A 22,526-nucleotide genomic window follows, 5' to 3' on the forward strand; every position below is an offset into this window, starting at 1 on the left:
AATTCTCATGGAATTTACTTGGGGAGTAAAAGTAAAAAAAAAGCAAATTTTTTTTTCCATTCGCGTTTCTTGACGCATGTGAAATAGACTGTTTTCTTGGAATGCAACTTCCCCCCCCACCTGTTTTGGGATTCAACCTTGTGTTATGTTGCATCCTTTCCACTTCTCTAGTTATGGCAATAGCTTAAGTTTCAGAACACTTTCTCCCTGCTTTGCACAAGTGACCATTTTTCATCGCAGAGGACAATGTTTAATATTTGCTCAACAGTTCTGAAAACAGGTTTTGTGAATTGCCAGCTCGTTCTGAAAATAGTCCAACTTTCCTTTCCATTGAAGTACAATCAGATGGTGTCTGGTAATGGACAGCTGATCTACACACCTCTGGAGGCCAACTCGTATGTCAATTAGTGTAACACCTGCCTCCTTGACACCAATCCTGATTGTGCAATTTCTGCCTGGAATCCACTGAATATTAGCAGATAACTTTAATTTTCTCCCTCTAAGTTCTGAAGACCCAAGGTTGATTTTAGTCCACCAGCTAAGTTCAGGGTGAGATAGTCAACTCAAGAATCAAATCATCATGTTGGCTTTGAATTGGATGTTGCTCCATTGAAGCATTGAGGAAAAATATGTTTTAATTGACATTTTTAAAATTATTTTTCTTGGTGATGTTTCATGTATCTAGTACCAAACACAATTAGGCTATAATTATGTTTGAATTAAAAGCCATTATAACATTTTTCCTGTTATTTTCTCTGATTTCTCAACAGAGGGGTCTATATTTAGCTCTTATAAAAAGAGGTACGATTATATTTATAAAAATAATTTGTTGAACTCATTAGGCACTAGTGATAAATCTGAGGTGCAGGATTTTATGTTAAAGTTTAAAGTAGCTTTAAGAAAAGTCTGGAAATACTCAGCAGGTCAGGCATTTAGCAATTCAGATAGAATCAGAATCTTTCTCCACACAAACTGCCTAGCCTACTGAGTATTTTAAACTTATGTAATATTTTGATTTTGTAAATTTGCAAAAGGCAAATCTGGGTGAGTGACCCATCATTTATTGTAGTCCCAGTAGTCAGAGCACTAACACCAATTGTTGTCAGTTGAAACTATTTTTACAGAAAAATTTAGAGAATTTAGAAAAATTTACTAGTTATGTGTTGGCATCAGTCTATGGTGCTACCATCCCCTTGGTTGTGGAATAAAAATAATATGGCATTGGTTGTAAGTTGATTCTTTCACTCTTAGGGCTGTCTCAGGATAGATCCAATTGTAATGTTTCATCCAGCATCCCAAATTAAGTAAAGCCATGTGGCTTCTGCATCTGAAAATTGTGTTAGCTAACATCTTCTTAATAAAAAATCAGCCATTAAATATTTTCTTTTCTACTACTTGATCTTTTTCTCTATCTCTCTCTTTCTCCCTTCTCTCAGTTGCGAGCACCTTTTTATCTCGCAAGCTGTTCCTGCCTTCTCATTCCTAGTTACCATGCAACCTTTTTGTCATGCTCTGTTGCCTTCTCTTGTATTTTATGGGCTGGCTAAAGATGCAAGCAGAGGTAAGACAAAAGTGTTTAGTGATGATGCTTCAACTGTTTTCTAGGTCATGAGTTTTGTAGGTATGTATCAATTTTATGTCTTTTTTTTCTCTTTGCACGTGTGCGTACTCATTCTCTGTTAAAAGCTTTACTTCTTCTCTTCAGTGTGTCCCTCATTTTGTTTTTTTCTCTCTCTCTCTCCCTCTCACTCACTCTCCATCACCAGCACATCAGTTTAATTCATGCAGACTTGTTACTCAGCATGTGAACAGAAGAAGTCTCTTTTCTCATTAGAAGGCTGAGTGGGACCTAGTTTTGTTAATATCATGAAAGCTTTACGGCAAACGGCAAAATAAGAGACCATGAATATGAGATATTCACCAAGAAATCAAATAGGAAATTCCAGAGAAAACTCTTTACCCCTTGAGTCATGAGAATGTGGAACTTGCTCCCACATGGAGGGTTTGATGTGGATGGTATTGATATATTTAAGGGAAGGCTGGATGAGGACATGAGGGAGAAGGGAACAGAGGGTCACAATGATGGATTCAAATGAGAAAATTTGGGAGGCGGCTCGGTTGGAATATAAGGAACAGCATGGAGTGTTTGGGCTGGTTGGCCTATTTCTGTCACATATCCTGTGCAGTTAGATTTTTAATAGTTTAGTGTATGATGATGATGATGTTGTCTCATTGCATTTGCAGATGAATCAGCAAATGGCAGGAATGAATATAAGTTGCCCAAGTGGTGTGATGAACTTCGGCCAGCCTGCAAGCACAATGGGAGGATGGACGGGTAGTCCTGCAGGCCAGACTCTCAGCACTCAGCTTTGGAAATGAAGGAAGATGAGAGCTGATGCCCCACCTAATATGATAAATCAATTCTGAATTGCATAACAGACTTGTTATTTGATCTATGTGAAAGAAAGCTCTGGTTTGACTGCTAATATTACCTAGTTGATCTAGATCATTCCTGGCAGTCTTGTTTATTCAATCTAATGGTTAAGCTATGGAATAGCAGTTTCAGAACTTTTTCTCCCCCATGTTTCTTTTTCTAAAATCTGTCCACTGCAGGCTGCCTGAGCAGTTTATAATAACTTGTGATGATGTTGTTGCGTGACTTGTAGCTAGTACTTGTACAGCTAGGGAAAGGGGAAGTGAACTGTCATTTTAGCAACTACCCTCCAAGAATCCAGTACTCTTTGGGGGTGGGGAGGGGGGGAATAATCAGCAAAAGTCCCTGTAGCTGAAAATTGTATGAGCCAATGTATGTTAAATAACAAAGTGTGTGTTACAAAGCTGTTCCTGGAATCCCAACCATCTTTTGTCTTCATCCCAACCATTAATTTTGTTATAATATTTTGATGTGGAGCAAATAAAGGAAAACAAAGTGATGAGAACAAAATAAATCTGGATGGTAGAGTAAATGATTTGAACTTTTGGTTGTGTTTAGATCCCAGGAATTGGAAACAACTCAGGTTTGAAGTTTTTTTTTACTGCCTATTATTTCCAGAGATCCCTAAACCATGTTGATTAATTTGTTGTGCAAACATGTTATTTCCGTGCATAAAGCCCCTCAACCCCACAACTGAGTAATCTGTATTCCTTTTTAAAAAAAAGGTTATCAGTAGATTGCCTTAAAAATCAAAGCAGTGCTAATATTGAAACACAAACTTAAACTTCAAATCTGATTTGATATATTAACAAGTTGCACAATACAGACAAATAGGTAATGGATAGCCTGAAGTATCCACTACAAATCAATTTTTAACAAAGCTTAAATTCTCATCTGTTTAAAACATTGCTAGACGTAATTGTGTAAGAGGTTGCAGTACTATGATAAATTGCAACTGTTGGCTCTGTCAAAAAGTGAGCCGCCTATAAATGTTCAGTGTTGTGCCTAAGAGTAATTTATTTTAGGCAATGGTCGAACTATTCACCACATACAATGCAACCAAATATTGTAGCATTGGTTCAAATGATGTAGAGAATCTAACACAATTCTAAATTTATCTTAAACTTTGAGCCAATTGTGAGTGAATGTCTGCCAATGTTTTAAAAGGCTAGTGAAAGGAATATGTTTACCGTGTTTTATTCCTTGTTTTATGATGCCCTTTTTCACCACAGTAATCTAAATGAGGACCCTCCTCAAGGAGATAAATCTAATGTGATAATGATGCAGCAACAAACACTTGAGGTCAGAAATTCTACTAATGAGCTCACCAGCCTGTGACTTGATGCTTATCATCTTTGAAAAGCAGAAGGTCCCAGGCTGATGGCACAGATTTCAAATTTGGGATCATTAATTTCTTTTTTTTAAAAAAGTCCCAATTTACAAATTATTGATATATGTCACAGTTATTTATAGTTTTTAAAACTGTATTGATGGTATATAATAGTGTTTAAATATCTATTGTAATAGGAATGATTTCTTTTGAAGCTGTTGAGCATTATAGCTTTGTTAAATATTAACTGCTGCTTTGTAATAGATACTTAAAGTGAAGGGTTATCAATTTAAAGCACCAAATGTGAGCGGTAACCGTGTAGCACTTCTCAATGTTGAATTTCCCTTGAGCTACATCCAGGTTTATTACTGCGGCTGTGTTTACATTATATGGTGCCTAGTATAACAAATATGTTATTTACCTGTATTAAATCAATTAAACCACTATCTGTTGTGCATCATTTGTCTGGTGGAATTATTTACTATCCTGGCCTGAGCATTGACCCCATTTGCCTTTGTAAGGTATGAACATTTAACCATTGTGTCCTCAGTATGAGGGTAGTTGAAGATGATCCAGGTCTGAGTTCAAAATATTGCTAGAGTTGAAGGCATTTGGTTTGTATTAAAGAGAGGTGGATATGTGTTCTTAATTCATATTTCCTTATGACATTGAAAGTGGCCATTCAGCTCAGTCTATTGAGGCTCTGCTGGCTTTCAAAGCTTCTAATTTTCCCTGGAACCTGTTCGCCCCACATTCCTGTTAATTCTCCCAGATTCTACTACTCACCTACACACCAGGGGTAATTTACAGTGGCTAATGAACCTACAAACCTGCAAGTCTTTGGGGATGTGAGAGGAAGCCAAAGCAACCAGATGAAATCTATGAGGTCACAACGTGAATGTGCAAACTCCACACACATCACTGGATGTCTGAATCAAACTTGTCATTAGAGCTACAAGGCAACTGCTAGATTAGCTGCCCCACTGTAATCTGTATAACTTGAACATGAAGATATAAATGATTCAACTACATGAGCAAAAGAGATGTTTCATTTGTTTGTGACACACCTTTTATTGAAATGAACATTGTGCTACAAAACATGCAGAAGATGACACAACTTTGTAAACATTTTTTTAAATTGATGTTGTGACCTGTTTTGCTTTGAAAAGTGTCCCAAGTGAATAGCTTTTCCTCCTTGCTGCTGTCACAGATTGTTTGTGCAAACTGTTTAGTTGAAGGTTCGCAAGGGTGTTTCTGAGCTCTCGGCACTCAATGTTTTGAGAATGGCGATTCTATACTTCAATGTGAATTATATCTTGGTTTTGTTTCGGCTCAAAAACGAGGTTTGCCTTTTCAGTCCGTGTGTGCCAAACAAGCACCTAAAATACAAAAACAATAATCATTTGATGCTGTCTCTCTGGGGGGGGAAAAAAGCTGTCAAACCCCTCTCCCCATAGCTCTGACAATTTCTTCAGTTGAATTAATTATCCAATGCTGCTTTGAAAGTTGCTATTGAATCTGGCCCCACTAATATTTCAGGCAGTGCAATGAAGATCTCACACACTACTATTACAAAAATTCTCATTCCCTCACCTTTTCCCAGTGGATATAATCGCTCTGTATCTACTCTATCAAACCCCCCTGTCATTTTTAACACCTCGATTAACTCTCCTCCTAGCCTTCTCTGATCCAAAAATAATTGCAATAATTCCAATTGCAAATAACTTTCTTCAGGGGCTGGTTACTTCATTTGTGTATCTGGGTCTAATTTAAGTGTCTGTAGTGATGAGTCACACAGCAGGAAACAGACCCTTTGCCCCACCATCTCCATGCCAACCATCAAGTATCTATCTATATTAATCCCATTTACCAGCAATTGGTCTAGGTTTTTATGCAATTCAAGTTCTTATCCAGATGCATCTTAAATGTCAGAATATCCATGGCCATTACCTTAGGCTGTGTGTTCCAGATTACAGCCACCCCCTGGGTGGAAATTTTTTTCCTCATCTAACCATTTTAGACCCCCGCCCCCACCTTACACCTCTGCCCTCTACTGTTGGATGTTTCTGTTGCAGGGGAAAGTTTCTTGTCATCCACCTTATCTGTGGCTTTCATAATTTTGTACACCTCTATCGAATTTCCTCTAAAAGGTTTCCTCTGCTCCAAGGAAAACAAACCCTAATATCCGAAACATTCCACCACAGCCAATATACTGACAAAGCTCCTCTGCACCCCCTCCAGTGTAATTATGCCCTTCCTTTGTGCGCAATTCTATTTGCCACACTAATGTTCCAGTTGTGGCCTAACCAAAGTTTTATAAAATACCATAATCTCCTTGCTCTTTTATATTCTATGCCCTGACTAATTGAAGGCCAGCATCCATATGTTTTTTTTTACCTTGTCCACCTGTGCTTTCACCTTTAGAGTGCAATGGACTTGTATACCAAGAGGTCTCTGTTCCTCCATACTCCCTAGAGCCCTACCATTCATGGTATATGTCCTACCCTCATTAGAACTGCCATTGCTGCATTCAATTTTCCAGGTGATCAATAACCCAAGACTATCTTCCTCACTATTAACACCACCAATTTTTGTGTCATCTGCACACTTGCTAATCATACTTTCTACATTTATATCCAAATCATTAATATATATATGACACAGTATATGCACTGATTCCTGTGGCACACCACTGATCACGGGCTTCTGATTACCAAAGCAACCCTCTGCCATCATGCTCCGACTCCTTTCCATGCCAATTTTGGATCCAAGTTGTCAGAGATCTGATAGGATCTAACCTTTTGGACCAATCTCCCATATAGAACCTTGTCAAAGCCCTTACAGATGTCCATGTAGACTACATCAATTGCACTGCCCTGATCGATATATGTTCTCTGTCCCCACCCCTTCCCCATCATCTTTGATTTTTAATGATCTAGTTTTGGTCTAGAGACAGAGTCATACAGCACAGAAATAGGCCCTAAATGGTCCACGCCAACCAAGACGGTCCCATTTGCCAGTGTTTGGCCCATAACCTTTCCAATCCATGTACCTGTCTGACTGTCTTTTAAAAGTTGTTGTTATACCTGCCTCAACCACTTCCTCTGGCAGCTCATTCCACATAGACACCGCTCTGTGTGTGTGTATGTGTATATATAAATAAAAAAAAAGTTGCCTCTCAAGTTCCTATTAAATCTTTCCCCCTCTCACCTTAAACCTATGCCCTCTAGTTCTTGATTCCCCAACTTTTGGGGGGGGGGGGGGAGAGAAAGACTAGGTACATTCACCCTATCTATGCACCTCATGATTTTATACACCTCTATAAGATCTCCTCTCAGTCTCCTACATGCTAAGGAACAACACCCTAGCCTGTCCATCCTCTCCCTCTAACTCAGTCACTCAAGTCCTGGCAACATCCTTGTAAATATTTTCTGCACTCTGTCCAGTTTAATAACATCTTTCCTAGAGTAAGTGACCAAAACTGAATTCAAGTGCAGCTTCACCAGCACCCTGTATAACCATACCATGACCTCCCAACTTCTATACTCAATGCCCTGACTTATAAAGGCTAGCATGCCAAAAGCCGCCTTCGCCACCCTGTCTACCTGTGACTCCACCTTCAGGGAACCACATACTTATACTCCTAGGTCCCTCTGTTCTTCAACACTTCCCAGGGCCCTGCCGTTCCCTGTGGAAGTCATACTTGGATTTGACTTTCCAAAATGCAACACCTTGTACTTGTCCAAATTAAACTAAAAACCCGGCTATCATCTAAGTTTGTTCGGAATTTAGCAATTTATTAGATTCATTCACAATCCCTTCATTGTGAAAAGATGGAAAGGCAAGTATCAACTAAACGTGTGCGGCAAATTTCTTGTGTTTCAACCCATCCAGATTTTCTAGCCATGCACCTACAATTCAGTACTTAATAAATTAACAATATGGTGTTTAAAATTTATACTGGATTATGTAATTAATTATTTCCAGATCAAACTAGGATTGTAGCTTCCTCCCCCCCCCCCATGTATTTTGCTTCATAATTTGCACGTGGTGTTGCCTCTGTTCAAAGGAAACGGATTTCTGATTGAATCAGTACTTTCGATATGGATTCTGCCTCCCTTGCTTATTGCAGGTCATATCTAGCAGTAAATGAATATTGCTTATGCAATTGCAAATCTTTGACCTGATTGCCAATGCGCAAAAGTATGGTGTATGTTGTTAGTTCATAGTTGTTTATGGAACTTTTAAACACTGGCTAAGTCTGCCCTCAAAGTCACGAGAATGTACAACAGGGTACAGTATTAAAGATGTATACAAATGGATGAAATAAAAATACAAACTGCTGGAAACACTCAACAGGCCAGGCAGCATTGGTGTAAAGAGAAACAATTCACTTTTTGGGTCTGAGATACAGGGACTGGCTGCAACTTTTAGCTAAGAGGAGAGATCCAGTTGCACATATCACTAAAGTCTCTGCAGTTTCCTTGCATTCACAAAGATCCTTTCCAATCATGGCACTGGAATCAGCAGTTAATACATGTAGTCATACCTTAGTGCAGTTGGCAGCTTTTGGCTCAAGTTCTTGGACAGTTGTAATTTGTTTCAGGAAGTCTGACTCCTGCATGCCAGGCTGTGATCCACCCCGCTTGAAGACAGCTTTAGGGTTCGATAGAATAACTTTCAAATTCACAGCAAATCCTGTTTGAAAACAAAATAAGTTGCTTTTGTTTTTGAAAACAAACTGAGTTGCTTGGCTATAACGACATCGTCTAGAAATCCTTCCTTGAAGTGTTACTGTGATAGCTTTCTGCTTTTTATGCTTACAGAGCTCCACCATTTGCACTGCAGCCAATCAGTCAAAGTGGTTTTGAGTAATCTTTTGCATATCCCATGTAAAAGGCAAAGTGCCCTACTTATTTTGGTTTGTACCAGTTATATCAGCACAGTTGATCAAGCCAGTTCCAAAGTAAGTTAGGTCCTTAAAAAAATTACTTTTCTGATATTTTACAGAGATCGGTGACAGAGCATGGTTCAATCTGTCCGCATCCACAACAAGATTGAACGGGCTCTTCAAAATATTGCCCATTTTATTAAGTCCACATTAGTTGTAGGCTGCCAGTTTTAAATGTTTGATCATATTTGTGATGAAACACATTCATGTAATCAAAGGTTTGATTCAGAAACAGCTTCTCCACCACCATCACATTTCTGAATGGTCCATGAACACTACCTCGTTATTCCTTGTTTTTTGCACTATTTATTTATTTTTGTAATTATAGTAATTTTATGTCTGCACTGTGCTGCAAAACAACAAATTTCACATCACCTAAGTCAGTGAATAATTCTGATTCATATAACAATTGTTTAATTATCAGAATTTATGCACTGAACCATAAAACAGTCCATTCGTTTTTAAGCATTATTTCTCTAGTTCATTTTTTGTTGACTTTAAGTTGGGTAACTGAGGTAAAGCCTAAATGCTTGCATTAAAAATGTTTATTTTTGGTGCTAAATCCATTCTTAGCTCTCAAAATATAACTTTGCTCTGTTACCCACTCTTTAAAGTTTCATGAAATACTTTAGATGCAGAGTTAGACACAAAAAAAGATTGCAGTAGTTCAAGATTTTATGTTGGTGATTCTATAACTGAATTTCAGGTGGAAAGTTAAAGTCCAATGTGGCAGCTGTGATGTCATGCACATTTCACATTGTGCGCTCGTGGAAACCATACCTCCATAATTTGTGGCTTTATCAGGCTGATCTTAGCCTATCAATAGGAAAAACAATTGTGTTTGCCTGCCTGAAAAAGTAAAGGCCAGTGGCTCTGCTGTTGATGTACCTGTTGCAGCCCTAAAGAAAAACATCCCTGCGGGTAGGTCTCTGTACTTACAAAAGCCACTGCTGTGTTAACTATTGCATGCTACAGTGACTTGGGAGTTTCTGCCTCCTCGTGTAAGGAGGCAAATGGATTGTCATTGATAAGAGGTTCAGAGAATTGAAAATAAATGAAACCTTCATCTGGTTACCTGGGATTTACACCCTTGTATCATTTGTCTGATCACCTGACTTTTAAAGTGACAGGTCAAAATCATAATTTATTTTTGTTAGTGCAACACTTCTGTTATTGATGACTTAGTTACCTGAAGTATAACCTTAGGAGATTCAGTTATTCAAATTCCATGCCTGTCAAACCTTTTGAGCCCAAATTCTATGCAAGGGACAGAAATCGACAGGTTGATGAGCGTGGTGGGACTAATGTTCTGAGATGCGTCTATTTCAATGTGAGCAGTATTGTAGGTAAGCCAGATGAACTTAGAGCATGGATCAGCACATGGAACTATGATGTTGTAGCCACCAGTGAGACTTGGTTGCAGGAGGGGCAGGACTGGCAGCTCAATGTTCCGGGGGGTCCGATGTTTTAGACATGATAGAGAGGAAGGTATTAAAGGGGGAGGGGTAGCATTACTCATCCGGAAAAAAAGTCACGGCAGTGCTCAGAGAGGACATACTGGAGGGTTCGTCAACTGAGACTACAGAACTGAGGCACAAGAGTAGTGAGATCATGGACTGTATCCAGATTATGGAAGAGGAGGTGCTGGCTGTCTTGAGGTGAATGAAGGTGGATAAATCCCCAGGGCCAGATAAGGTGTCCCTTCAGACCTTGTGGGAGGCTAGTGCAGAAATTGCAGGGCCCTGGCAGAGATATTTAAAACATCCTTAGCCACAGGTGAGGTGCCGGAGGGCTGGAGGATAGCTAATGTTGTTCCGTTGTTCAAGAAAGGCTCCAAGAATGAGCCAGGAAATTATAGGCTAGTGAGCCTGATGTCAGTCGTGGGTAAATTAAGGGAAGGTATTCCAACGGACAGGATATATAAGTATTTGGTACTTATAGGGCCTGATTCGGGCTTTGTGTGTGGTAGGTCATGTCTAACCAGTCTGATTGAGTTTTTCGAGGAGGTTACCAAGAAGGTCGATGAGGGAAAGGTGGTGGATGTTATCTACATGGAGTTTGGCAAGGCCTTTGATAAGGCCTCCGCATGGGAGGCTGCTCCAGAAGGTTAAGTCGCCTGGCATTCAGGATGAAGTAGCCAATAGGACTCAACATTGGCTTAGCGGGAGAAGCCAGAGAGTGGTAATAGATGGTTGTCTCTCTGACTGGAGGCCTGTGACTAGTGGTGTGCCGCAGGGATCGGTGCTGGGTCCGTTCTTATTTATCATATATATTAATGACTTAGATAATAATGTGGTAAACTGAATCAGCAGATTTGCAGATGACACCAAGATTGGGGACGTAGTGGACAGTGAGGAAGGCTATCAAGGCTTGCAGTGTGATCTTGACCAGATGGGAAAATGGGCTGAAAAATGGCAGAAGGAATTTAATGCAGACAAGTGTGAGGTGATGCACTTTTGGAGGACAAACCAGAGTAAGACTTGCACAATGAATGGTAGGTGTGCGGTAGAACAAAGGGACCAGGGAATACAGATCCATAGTTCCTTGAAAGTGGCGTCACAGGTAGATAGGGTCGTAAAGAGAACTTTTGGCACATTGGCCTTCATAAATCAGGACATTGAGTACAGGAGTTGGGATGTTATGATGAAGTTGTACAAGACTAAATTTGGAGTATCAAGTGCAGTTCTGGTCACCTACCTACAGGGAAGATCAATAAGCTTGAAAGAGTGCAGAGAAAATTTACACGGGTGTTGTTGGGACTTGAGGACCTGAGTTACCGGGATAGGTTAAATAGGTTAGGACTTTATTTCCTGGAGCGCAGGAGAATGAGGGGAGATCTTATAGAGGTATACAAAATTATGAGGGGTATAGATAGGGTGAATGCATGCAGGCTTTTTCTCCTAAGGTTGGGTGGGACTAGAACTAGAGGACATAGATTTAGGGTGAAAGGTGAAATATACAGTATAAGGGGAATCTGAGGCAGAACTTCTTCACTCAGAGGGTGGTGCGAGTGTGGAGCGAGCTGCCAGCGGAAGTGGTGGATGTGGGTTCAATTGTAACATTTAAGAGAAGTTTGGATAAGTACATGGATGGGAGGGGCTTGGAGGGATATGGTCCAGGTGCAGGTAGATGGGACTGGGCAGAAGATCAGGTTGGCATGGACAGGATGGGCCAAAGGACTTTTTTCTGTGCTGTGGTGCTCTATGAGCTTTCAAACCCATAAGGATTGCTTACAACCATTTAGAAATTTATGTCCGACTCAAAGCAAATGTTGAAATATAACAATAATACAAATTAATTGTATTAAAATGTGAAGGAGAGAACAGAACTTAGACCATTGAAATCTGCAAAATTATCTTACAATTTCCTGTGTTCATTAAAATAAGATAAAGCATTAAAATAAGATAAAGTAATGTTGCGTTATCAGTATTCTTAACATTTTTAACATTATATTGAGGGCTTTTGAATGTTTAGAAAAATTGGCTGAGATCATTTGTGATTACAAAACAATGCCAGTTTGCTTGCATTGGAATTACCAATATCTTACCAGTGCCCTAGAAGGAGAGGGAGTGTGTGGGTAAGGGTTGGAGGTATTAGTATGAGGAGCATGCGTAAATGTGTGGGGGAACCTAATGGGGAAGGGCATGTGTTGGCTGTGTATGGTGATATGTGAGGAGTTAGAAATCAGAATAAACAAAGGTTTGAAAATAAGGTCATCAACTCTGGCTGTGCTTGTGGTGTGTACCTAAATGCAAGGAGTTTCCAGAACAAGGCATGTGAGCTAAAGGCATCAACAGACAGGTAGAAGTACGGTGTTGTAACAAAAAACATGGCTCAAAGATAGGTTGGACTAGAAGCTTAACTTTCCTGGTTACAGGGTTTTCACGTGGGGGGGGGGGGGGGGGCGGGGTAAAAAAAAAGGAGAGGTGGTGGCAATATTGTTTAAATAAAAACAATCACAGCTGTGGAAGGGATATGTTCGAAGGATCATCAAATGAAGCCCAGTGGGTTAAATGAAAGAACAAGGAAGGGCAGTCATACTGTTGAGAACATGCTGTCATAGAACACTACAGCACAGTACAGGCCCTTCAGCCCACGATGTTGTGTGACATTTCATTCTGCTCTAAGATCTATCTAACTCTTCCCTCCCACATACCCCTCCATTTTTATATCATTCATGTGGCTTTCTAAGAGTCTCCTAAATGTCCCTAATGTATCTGCCCCCACAACCTCTGCTGGCAGTGCGTTCCACACACCCACCATTCTGTATATAAAAAATCTTCTCTCTGATATCCCCCTTATACCTTCCTCCAATCACCTGAAAATTATGCCCCAACCCCCAATCGGTCCAAGGGAGACACAAAAGCTCATTTGTAGGCACATTTCTGAGGTGCAAAAACAACAGAACAGTAAAGGGGTAACGGAAATCCCAACTGGGACTGTCATGTAAAAAGAACAGAGGGCACCACATTCTGAAGCTGCATTCAGGAGAACCTTTTTAACCAAAATGCCCAAGCCCAACAAGAGGGAGTAGTCTTGCTAGTGTCCAACCTGATAGCATGAACATCGATTTCTCTAACTTCCAGTAACCACTCCCCTCTGTCCCCCCACCCACTTTTGTTTTCCCTCATCCCACCAGTCTCACCACCCCATCTCTTTCCCCTCTCCCGCCCTCTCGATCTGGCCATCACCCACACATTCCTCCCTCTGGTTCCCCTCGTCACATCCTTCCCTTTATTCGATGGCCCACCGTCCTCTCCTATCAGATTCCATTTTCTTCAGCCCTTTGCCCGCTTTGACAGGGAGAACTACAGCAAGGAAATGATTAGACTGCCTCAAGACCCTTATGGACTGGTATTTGATACTAATGAGGTCAGTAGGATACTACACAGTGTCAACGCAAGGAAAGCAGCCGGACCTGATGGTGTACCAGGGTGTGTGCTTCAGGCATGCGCTAACCAATTAGCTGGGGTCTTCACTAACATCTTCAACCTCTCCCTGACATACGCTGTTGTCCCTACCTGTTTTAAATCAACAATCATTGTGCCCATTCCTAAGCAAAAAAATGTGTTCTGCCTGAATGATTATCGCCCGGTTGCACTTACACCGATCATAGCCAAATGCTTCCAGAGACTGATTTTGAAGCACATTAAATGTACTATCCCTGCCACCGTCGACCAGCACCAGTTTGCCTACCGGGCAAATAGATCAACGGAGGATGCAATTAGTCTCGTCCTCCATACTGCTCTGGCGCACCTGGAAAGACCGGACACGTATGTCAGGATGCTCTTTTTGGACTTCAGTTCAGTCTTTAACACAGTTATTCATTCCCAGCAGACTAGTGTCCAAACTCCACAGCCTGGGCCTGAATACAACAATCTGTAACTGGATTATGGACTTTCTGACCAATCGTCCGCAGACTGTCAGGTTAGGGGGGCACATATCTTCCACTCTCACCCTGAATACTGGTGTTCCCCAGGGGTGTGTGCTGAGTCCCTTCCTGTATGCCCTTTTTACTCATGACTGTTCATCCATCCATGAAACAAACACCATCATAAAGTTTGCAGACGACACAACAGTCATTAGTCTGATCATGAACAATAATGAATTGGCATACAGGGATGAGGTACAAAACCTGACAGCCTGGTGTTCTGCCGACAACCTCATTCTCAATACCAAAAAGACTAAAGAGATTGTAGTGGATTTCAGGAAGTCAAGGAAGATAGATCTTGGTCCAGTGTTTATTGGTGGCGAGGCTGTGGAGAGAGTCTCCAGTTTTAAATTCCTGGAGGCATACATCACCGAGGACTTTTCCTGGGCAATACACACCTCAGCTGTCATTAGGAAGGCACAGCAATGCCTCTATTTTTTGAGGAAATTGAGGAGAGCCAGACTGTCTCAGGACATTCTGGTGAACTTCTACCGGTGTGCGGTGGAGAGCATCCTGACATACAGCATTACTGCTTGGTATGCCAGCTGCACTAAGAAGGAGCAGAAGGCTCTGCAGAGGGTCATTAAGACGGCCCAAAACATCACTGGGACTCAGTTACCAGCGATGGAGGACATCTATCAGGCTTGATGTTGGAGCAGGGCTTTAAACATCATTCGAGAACCAGCTCACCCTGCTCTTTTTAAACTACTCCCCTTTGGTAGGCGATACAGGACAATACATGCACACACTACAAGACTGAAACACAGCTTTTTTCCCCAAAGCTGTTAAATTGTTGAACATGGACTGACACCTCCTATACATACATACACATACTATGTCTTCCCCCCTTTACCGGCTGGACTCATCATGGTGTTATTTAATATATTGATATTGATATGCTGCTGATTATCATTATTATTATTATCATGGTTCATTTGCACACTGCCTTTTATATTTTTTATACTTTATATTTGTGTAAGTCTGTTTGTTTTATTTTATAGTTATAATTGCTCTTATCAAATTTATTGTTTTGGTTTTTATTAGGCAAGGGAGTGCCATCGTAATCTAGTTGTTGTTGTTGCAACAGTACAATGATAAATAAAGAAATCTATCTATCTATCTTTGTCACGTCCACCTATCACCTCCCAGCTTCTTGCATCATTCCCACTTCCCCCCCTCCTCCCACCTGCTTCCACCTATCACCCACCGGCTCCTGCTCCACCCCACCCCCACCCTTTTATACTGGCTTCTCCCCTCTTACTTTCCAGTCCAGATGAAGGGTCTCGACTCAAAATGTCAACTATCCATTTCCCTCCACAGATGCTGCCTGACCCACTGAGTTCCTCCAGCATTTAGTGTGTTGCTCCAGATTTCTAGCATCTTAAGATATCTTTATTAGTCACATGTACATCAAAACACACAGTGAGATGCATCTTTTGCGTAGAGTGTTCTGGGGGCAGTCTCTCTTCTCTCTCCAACAAGAGGGGGAACAATTCTGGATTCAGTTTCAGGGAAAGAAACTGGACAGAAGGGGGAAGGGCTTTTGCAGTTGTGATCGTAATTCAGTTAGTTGTAGAGAAGGACATAAAATAGCAGTAAAGGTTCTAAATTGCAATTTGCCCAGTTTTGTTCGGCTAAGAACTGATTCAGAAAAAGTTGAATGGAAACAGCTACTTGAAGGTAACTTCATCTCCAGCAATAGGATCCAGTCAAGGATGAGATTCAAAGGGTTCTGGAGAAACATGTTCCCACAAAGAGAAAAGGTTACCAAATCCAGAGCCCCTTGAATGATGAGGTGTACACAGGGTAGGATAGTCAAAGGGAAGCCAATGTCAGATACTGAGAGCTTGGTATAGCAGAAAGCTTGGAAGAGTGTAGAAAAAGTAGGTGATAAGTGTAGGTTAGAAGGGAAATTAGGAAAGCAAAGTGAAGACATGAAAATATACTGGCATTTAAAATGAGAGAAACTCAAATATGTTCTGTCTTTGCATAGAGAGCAAAAGGATAATTAAAGAAAGAGTAGGGCCTATTCAGGACTAAAATAGTAACGTATGTAGAGGTAGAGGATGTGGGGAAGGTTCTTAATGAAAACTTTGCTGCTTAATAAATACCTTGTGACTGTCTTCACTAAAAAACAAAGTTTGGGGTGGGGTGGAGTGGAGCAAATGATGTCCTAGCTGTAAATGACAAGAAAGAGTGTGAATTATTGGATAGGATAAACACATTTCAAGAAGTATGAACGGGTTTAGCATCTTTGAAAGTGGCCCAGCTGAAGTATAACCCAGGCTGCTAAATATTGACATGGGATGAAACTGCAGAGACTTGGACCATTTCTCACTCCTCCCTGGTGATAGGAGCAGTGCCAGAGTACTCTTGGTACTCCAGAGGAAGGAAAGGATAATGAGCAATTACAGCCAGTTAGTTTAAGAAAAAGCAGATTTAATTAAATAATTCCTGATCTTTTTACCTCCGCACCACTTTCCTGCACTCACGGTGTATCCCTCGATTCCTGTAACATCTTGAATAAAGTCAGCAACTGAGCCTCCACAGCCCCTCTGGTTGAGATCATCAAAGACTCACCATCCTCTCAGTGAAGAAATTTCTTCTCAGTGCCAAGAGGACGGTCCCTTCTTTTATAACTCTGATCTCCAGAAGGAGCACAGCACCTCACAAACAACAAGCTACATATAGCCAACAAACCTGGAATTCCTTGGGTCCAAATGTCAGGTCAAGTTCCCAAGTTAAGGGTCCTTGTTTAACCACTCATTATTTTCCTTCCCTTTACTACCTCTTTAATAGTGGCATTGAGAGTTTTTAAGGTCCTCTGCCTCTTTCACAATCAGAATATAATCTCGATAAACAATGCTGAATCCCCTGCATCATCTCAAAGATAGTGGTGTGGAATATTGTGCTGATTTTAGCTCTGACTATAGTCTGGCATACAAGTACAGCCTCTTTTGGATGCTAATTTGCTGACTTTCATTATCAAGATTCAGCTGTGCATGGGCACGTCGCTTTATAAAAACTTTTCTTACCAACTCACCATACAAACCTTGAGATCTGTCATTGATCCGTATACTTTGTTTACATTAATGTGCTACACAGGCCATCACTCCTATGCATCTTTAGATACCCTATGCACAGATGCGGCTGTCCTGTGTGTTTATTACCAGGGCCTTGACAAATTCATGTGAACATCCCTTTCAGCACAGCATCCAAATACACATCAAATTTATCAAAGTCGAGTTCATTGTCATATGCACAAGTACGTGTGTGCACAGGTGCAATGAAAGACTTACTTGCAGCAGCATCACAGGCACATAGCAGCAGATAAACAGCATTCACAGGAAAAACTTAAATTAACGTAAAGTATACACAATTTTTACAAGAAAGAACACAATTAGAACAAAAAGAAGTCCATTTTAGTGCAAAGTGATTTAAATGGTCACAGTGTTGCTAAACTGTGGTGATTAGGGTTGTGCCGGTTGGTTCAAGAATCGAATGGTTGAAGGGAAGTAGCTGTTCTTGACCCTGGTGGTGTGGGACTTCAGGCTTCTGTACCTCCTACCCAATGGTAGCTCTGAAAAAATGACATGGCCTGGATGGTGGGATCTTTGATGTTGGATGTTGCCTTGTGGTAGCGCCTCCTGTAGACACTACTGATGGTGGGGAAGGATGTGCCCATGACGTATTGGGCAGAGTCCACTATTCTCTGTAGTTTTTTGCATTCCTATGCATTCAAATTGCATACCAGACCATGATGCAACCAGTCAGGATACTTTCAACAGTACATCTGCAGAAGCTTGTTAGATATAAGGGCACTTTATCTGAACGCCCACAGTATTCGAAACAAGGTCAGTGAACTTGTGGCACAAATCAGTACAAAGGGGTATGATTTAGTGGCCATTACAGAAACATGGTTGCAGGGTGGATTTGAGTGGGAATTAAATATCCAAGCATATCAGGTAATACGGAAGGATAGGCAGGAAGGTAAGGGAGGTGGGGTGGCGCTCTTAATTAAGAATGAGATCAGTGCAATAGGGAGAGACAATATAAGATCTAGGGAGCAGAATGTTGAATCCATCTGGGTAGAGATTGGGAAAAGGGAAAATTAAAAAAATCACTGGTGGGAGTTGTCTATAGGCCACCAAATAATAACATTATGGTAGCACAGGCGATAAACCAAGAAATATTTGATGCATGTAAGAATGGAGTGGCAGTTGTCATGGGGGACTTTAACTTCTACATAGATTGGGCGAATCAAGTTGGTTGAGGCAGTCTTGAGGAGGATTCATAGAATGCATCCGTGATAGCTTTCTTGAACAGCATGTTAGTGAACATACAAGGGAAAATGCTATCTTAGATCTGGTCCTGTGCAATGACTCAGGTAAAATGAACAATCTTGTAGTTAGGGATCCTCTTGGAAAGGGTGATCATAGTATGACTGAATTTCTCATACAAATGGAGGGTGCGATCTAATACCAGTGTATTATGCCTAAACAAGGGCGACTACAATGGGACGAGGAGGAGTTGAACAAAGGCTATGGTGAGACAGTTGAGGAACAGTGGAACACTTTCAAAGAGATTTTTCATGGTGCTCAACAAAGATATATTCCAGTTAAAAGCAAGGACAGTGAGGGTGGGGAGAGCCAGCCTTGGATAACTAAGGATATAAAAGAAGGCATCAAGCTAAAAGCTCATGCAAGCAAAGTCGCCAAGAGTAGTGGGAAACTGGAGATTGGGAAAACTTTAGAAAGCAAGAAAGAACCACTAAGCAAGCAATAAGGAAAGGGAAGATAGATTATGAAAGTAAACTAGCACAAAATATAAAAACAGATAGTAAAAAATTTTATAATAAAATAAAGTGGAAAAGAGTGACTAAAGTGAACGTAGGTCCCTTGGAAGATGAGAAGGGGGAATTAATATTGGGTAATATAAAAATGGCCAAGGCCTTGAATTACTATTTTGTGCTGGTCTTCACGGTGGAGGACACATCTAACATGCCAAAGAAAGACGTTATGAATACGATGGGACATGAGGACCTCGACACAATCACTGTCAGGAAAGAGGTAGTGATGAGCAAACTAGTGGGCCTAAAGGTAGACAAGTCCCCAAGTCCTGATGGGATGCATCCCAGGGGACTGTAAGAAATGGCAGAAATTATAGTAGAGGTGTTTGTGATAATTTGTCAAAATTCTCTGGACTCTGGGCAGGTCCCAGCAGACTGAAAGACAGTGAATGTCATGCCATTGTTTAAAAAAAGGATGTAAGCAAAAGGCAGGAAACTGTAAGCCAGTTAGCTTAACATCTGTGATCGGGAAAATTCTTGAAGCTATCATTAAGGAAGAAATAGCGAGACATCTGGATAGAAATGGTTCCATCAGGCAGACACAGCATGGATTCAGGAAGGGCAGGTCCTGTTTGACAAACTTACTGGAGTTCTTTGAGGATATAATGAGCATTGTGGATAGAGGGGAACAGGTGGATGTTGTATACCTGGATTTCCAGAAGGCATTCAATAAGGTGCTGCATAAAACACTTGTCCATAACATAAGGATGCATGGAGTTGGGGGTAATGTATTAGCATGGATAGAGGATTGGTTAACCAATAGAAGGCAGAGAGTTGGGATAAATGGGTGATTGTCTGGTTGGCAATCAGTGGTGAGCGGGGTGCTGCAGGGGTCGGTGCTGGGCCCACAACTGTTCACGATATACATTAACGATTTGGAAGAGGGGACCGAGTGTAGCATATCTAAGTTTGCTGATAACACGACATTGAATGGAAAAGTAACTTGTGCAGAGGATGCGGAGAGTCTGCAGGGAGATATAGATAGATTAACTGAGTGGGCAAGGGTCTGGCAGATGGAGTACAATGTTGGTAAACATCAGGTTATCCACTTTGGAAGGAAAAATAGCAGATTAGATTATTTAAATGGTGAAAGGTTGCAGCATGCTGTTGTGCAGAGAGACTTGGGAGTGCTTGTGCATGAATCACAGAAGGTTAGTTTGCAGGTGCAACAGGTTATCAAGAAGGCAAATGAAACTTTGGCCTTCACTGCTAGAGGGATTGAATTTAAGAGCAGAGAGGTTATGTTGGAACTGTCCAGGGGACTGATGAGGCCGCACCTGAAGTACTGCATGTTGTTCTGGTCTCCTTACTTGAGGAAAGATATACTGGCTTTGGAGGCGGTACAGAGGAGGTTCACCAGGTTGATTCCGGAGATGAGGGGGTTAGCCTATGAGGAGAGATTGAGTCGCCTGGGACTATACTCACTGGACCTCACAAGAATGAGAGGGGATCTTATAGAAACATATAAAATCATGAAAGGGATAGATAAGATAGAGACAGGAAAGTTGTTTCCACTGGTAGGTGAGACTAGAACTAAGGGACATGGTCTCAAGATTCGGGGGAATAGATTTAGGACGAAGATGAGGAGAAACTGCTTTTCCCAGAGAGTAGTGAATCTGTGGAATTCTTTGCCCAGGGAAGCAGTAGAGGCTACCTCATTAAATATATTTCAGACACAATTAGAAAGAATTTTGCACAGTAGAGGAATTAAGGGTTATGGGGAAAAGGCAGGTAGGTGGATCTGAGTCCATGGCCAGATCAGCCATGATCTCATTGAATGGTGGAGCAGGCTCAACGGGCCTCCTCCTGCTCCTATTTCTTATGTTCTTATGTTTGGTGACAAGCGAAACCTGCTTAACCTCCTAAGAAAGTAAAGATGCTAGCGCGCCTTCCTTGTAATTGCATCTAATTCTACACAGGTTTTTCAGAACAAGTATTTCATCACCAATCACTTCTCTGACCTCTGCCAGTCTTATAACTCTCCATCATTTCTGAGGCACAGATTTGATTTGATTTGATTCTGCAACTTCTCTACCACTTTGGCAAACCTGCTTCCACAGTGTTGCACAGATGTCTGGTTCTGTTACCACAAACAACATTGTCCATTTGAATTCCCATATAGCATCATTATGATCATCTTTTCCCTCGCCCTCACCACGGAATCATTGACATCCTTTCTACATGAATTTAAGAGTCCCTGCCTTTTATTATTGCTTCCAAGATTTCAAGTATACCTGATCTGGGACTAGCCTGCCACGTTGCACTGCCCACCACTCCAGTGGTTTCAAGACTGGTCCTCTTGCAATCAATTCTGCCTTTTATCCTATTGTGTTTCCGCTCACTGAGACTGATCAGGAGTTTCCTGTACACAACCAACCAATACATAACCTTTGATGGCTGAGATTCTTCAGCATCTCACCCTCATGGCCTGGATGTGGTCTTTGAGCTCCACAGTACTCACAATGTTCATTTGCAGAGCAAAAATAAAGGAGACACCAGCTGCCCAAACAGCAGTTTGTCACGTGACACAATCTTTAAAACCGTATGCAGCCTTAAAGCAACAATTACTGTATACAACCAGCATTACATAACCACAGTGTTTCTCCAATAATACAAGTAAAGTGGCAAAGTCCATCCAGCTGCAGAGGTACTGACCTGGTACTGGGCCATCCTTCTGACAGTGAAACACAGCCCAGAAACACCGACAGATTTACCTCTCGTGTGCGCGACTCTTAACCTACTTTCATCAATTTTAATACCATGGAATCACTTCATTAAGTTCTTAAAATTTTCAAGTGAATTAAGGATATAAAGGAAGCATTAAGTTGAAACAAATTAAGTTTTAAGAAGCAACATGGCAGTGATCACTGTGGTTTTGAGCCAGGTCAGCCCAATGATCCGATGGGCGAGACCCCCTCCCCCTCATCCTGGGGGATCCGATGGGAGAGACCCCTCACCATGCTGGGGATCCGACGGGCGAGACCTCCCCCCCACCGTGCCGGGGATCCGACGGGAGAGACCCCCCACTGTGCCGGGGATCCGACGGGAGAGACCCCCCCACCGTGCCGGGGATCTGATGGGGGAGACCCCCCCACCGTCGGCATGTACGTTAGGGCCTCATTCTGTTCTGTTACAACTCTATGACTCTATGACATTTGGGAGGAACAAAATTCTCCCATTTTCCTCCACCTGTACTAAATCAGGTAAATAGTCCACTTCTGACTGAGGCCAAGATATTTACAGCTCCATTACTTTAACAGAACTCCAACCTGGGCTGTAACAGAACTTCCTATGCCACAGGATCTGGCAGCCCTCTTGTAACTTGGAGCTGAACTAAGGCAGAGGATGTTGGTGAGATGGTCACCATCACACACAGACTCTTCCCGCCTTCACCCAGCTCAAACACAGCACAGACGTGGCCCTGACCGTTCCTAAGCATTATTGAAGTCAGCTGTGGCACCCTTCACTCTGAGGCCCTTGAGCTCAGCCCAGAGCAGTGCCAAATCCTCCTGCCTTTTTAGGCTCAGAATC

General features: G+C 41.6%; 2 protein-coding genes across 3 annotated transcripts in view; one reads left to right on the forward strand and one right to left on the reverse strand.

Annotated features, from left to right (window-relative positions):
- The window catches only part of smap1 (small ArfGAP 1), a 107,599-nt gene extending 103,380 nt beyond the window's left edge, over positions 1-4,219 (forward strand). For both annotated transcript variants that reach the window (XM_052025201.1, XM_052025203.1), the window contains one exon: positions 2,245-4,219. In XM_052025201.1, coding sequence (XP_051881161.1) covers positions 2,245-2,379 — 135 coding nt within the window. In that variant the 3' untranslated portion in view covers positions 2,380-4,219. The remainder of the gene's footprint in view (positions 1-2,244) is intronic.
- Positions 4,220-4,806: 587 nt separating this feature from the next.
- Positions 4,807-22,526, reverse strand: part of b3gat2 (beta-1,3-glucuronyltransferase 2 (glucuronosyltransferase S)) — a 69,874-nt gene continuing 52,154 nt past the window's right edge. The window contains exons 3-4 of the mRNA XM_052024705.1: positions 8,314-8,462; positions 4,807-5,143 (exon numbers count right to left, since the gene is read on the reverse strand). Of these exons, the coding sequence (XP_051880665.1) occupies positions 5,057-5,143; positions 8,314-8,462 (236 nt within the window). The 3' untranslated portion in view covers positions 4,807-5,056. The remainder of the gene's footprint in view (positions 5,144-8,313; positions 8,463-22,526) is intronic.

Source organism: Pristis pectinata, chromosome 10, assembly GCF_009764475.1.
Source record: "Pristis pectinata isolate sPriPec2 chromosome 10, sPriPec2.1.pri, whole genome shotgun sequence".
Lineage (NCBI taxonomy): Eukaryota > Metazoa > Chordata > Chondrichthyes > Rhinopristiformes > Pristidae > Pristis > Pristis pectinata.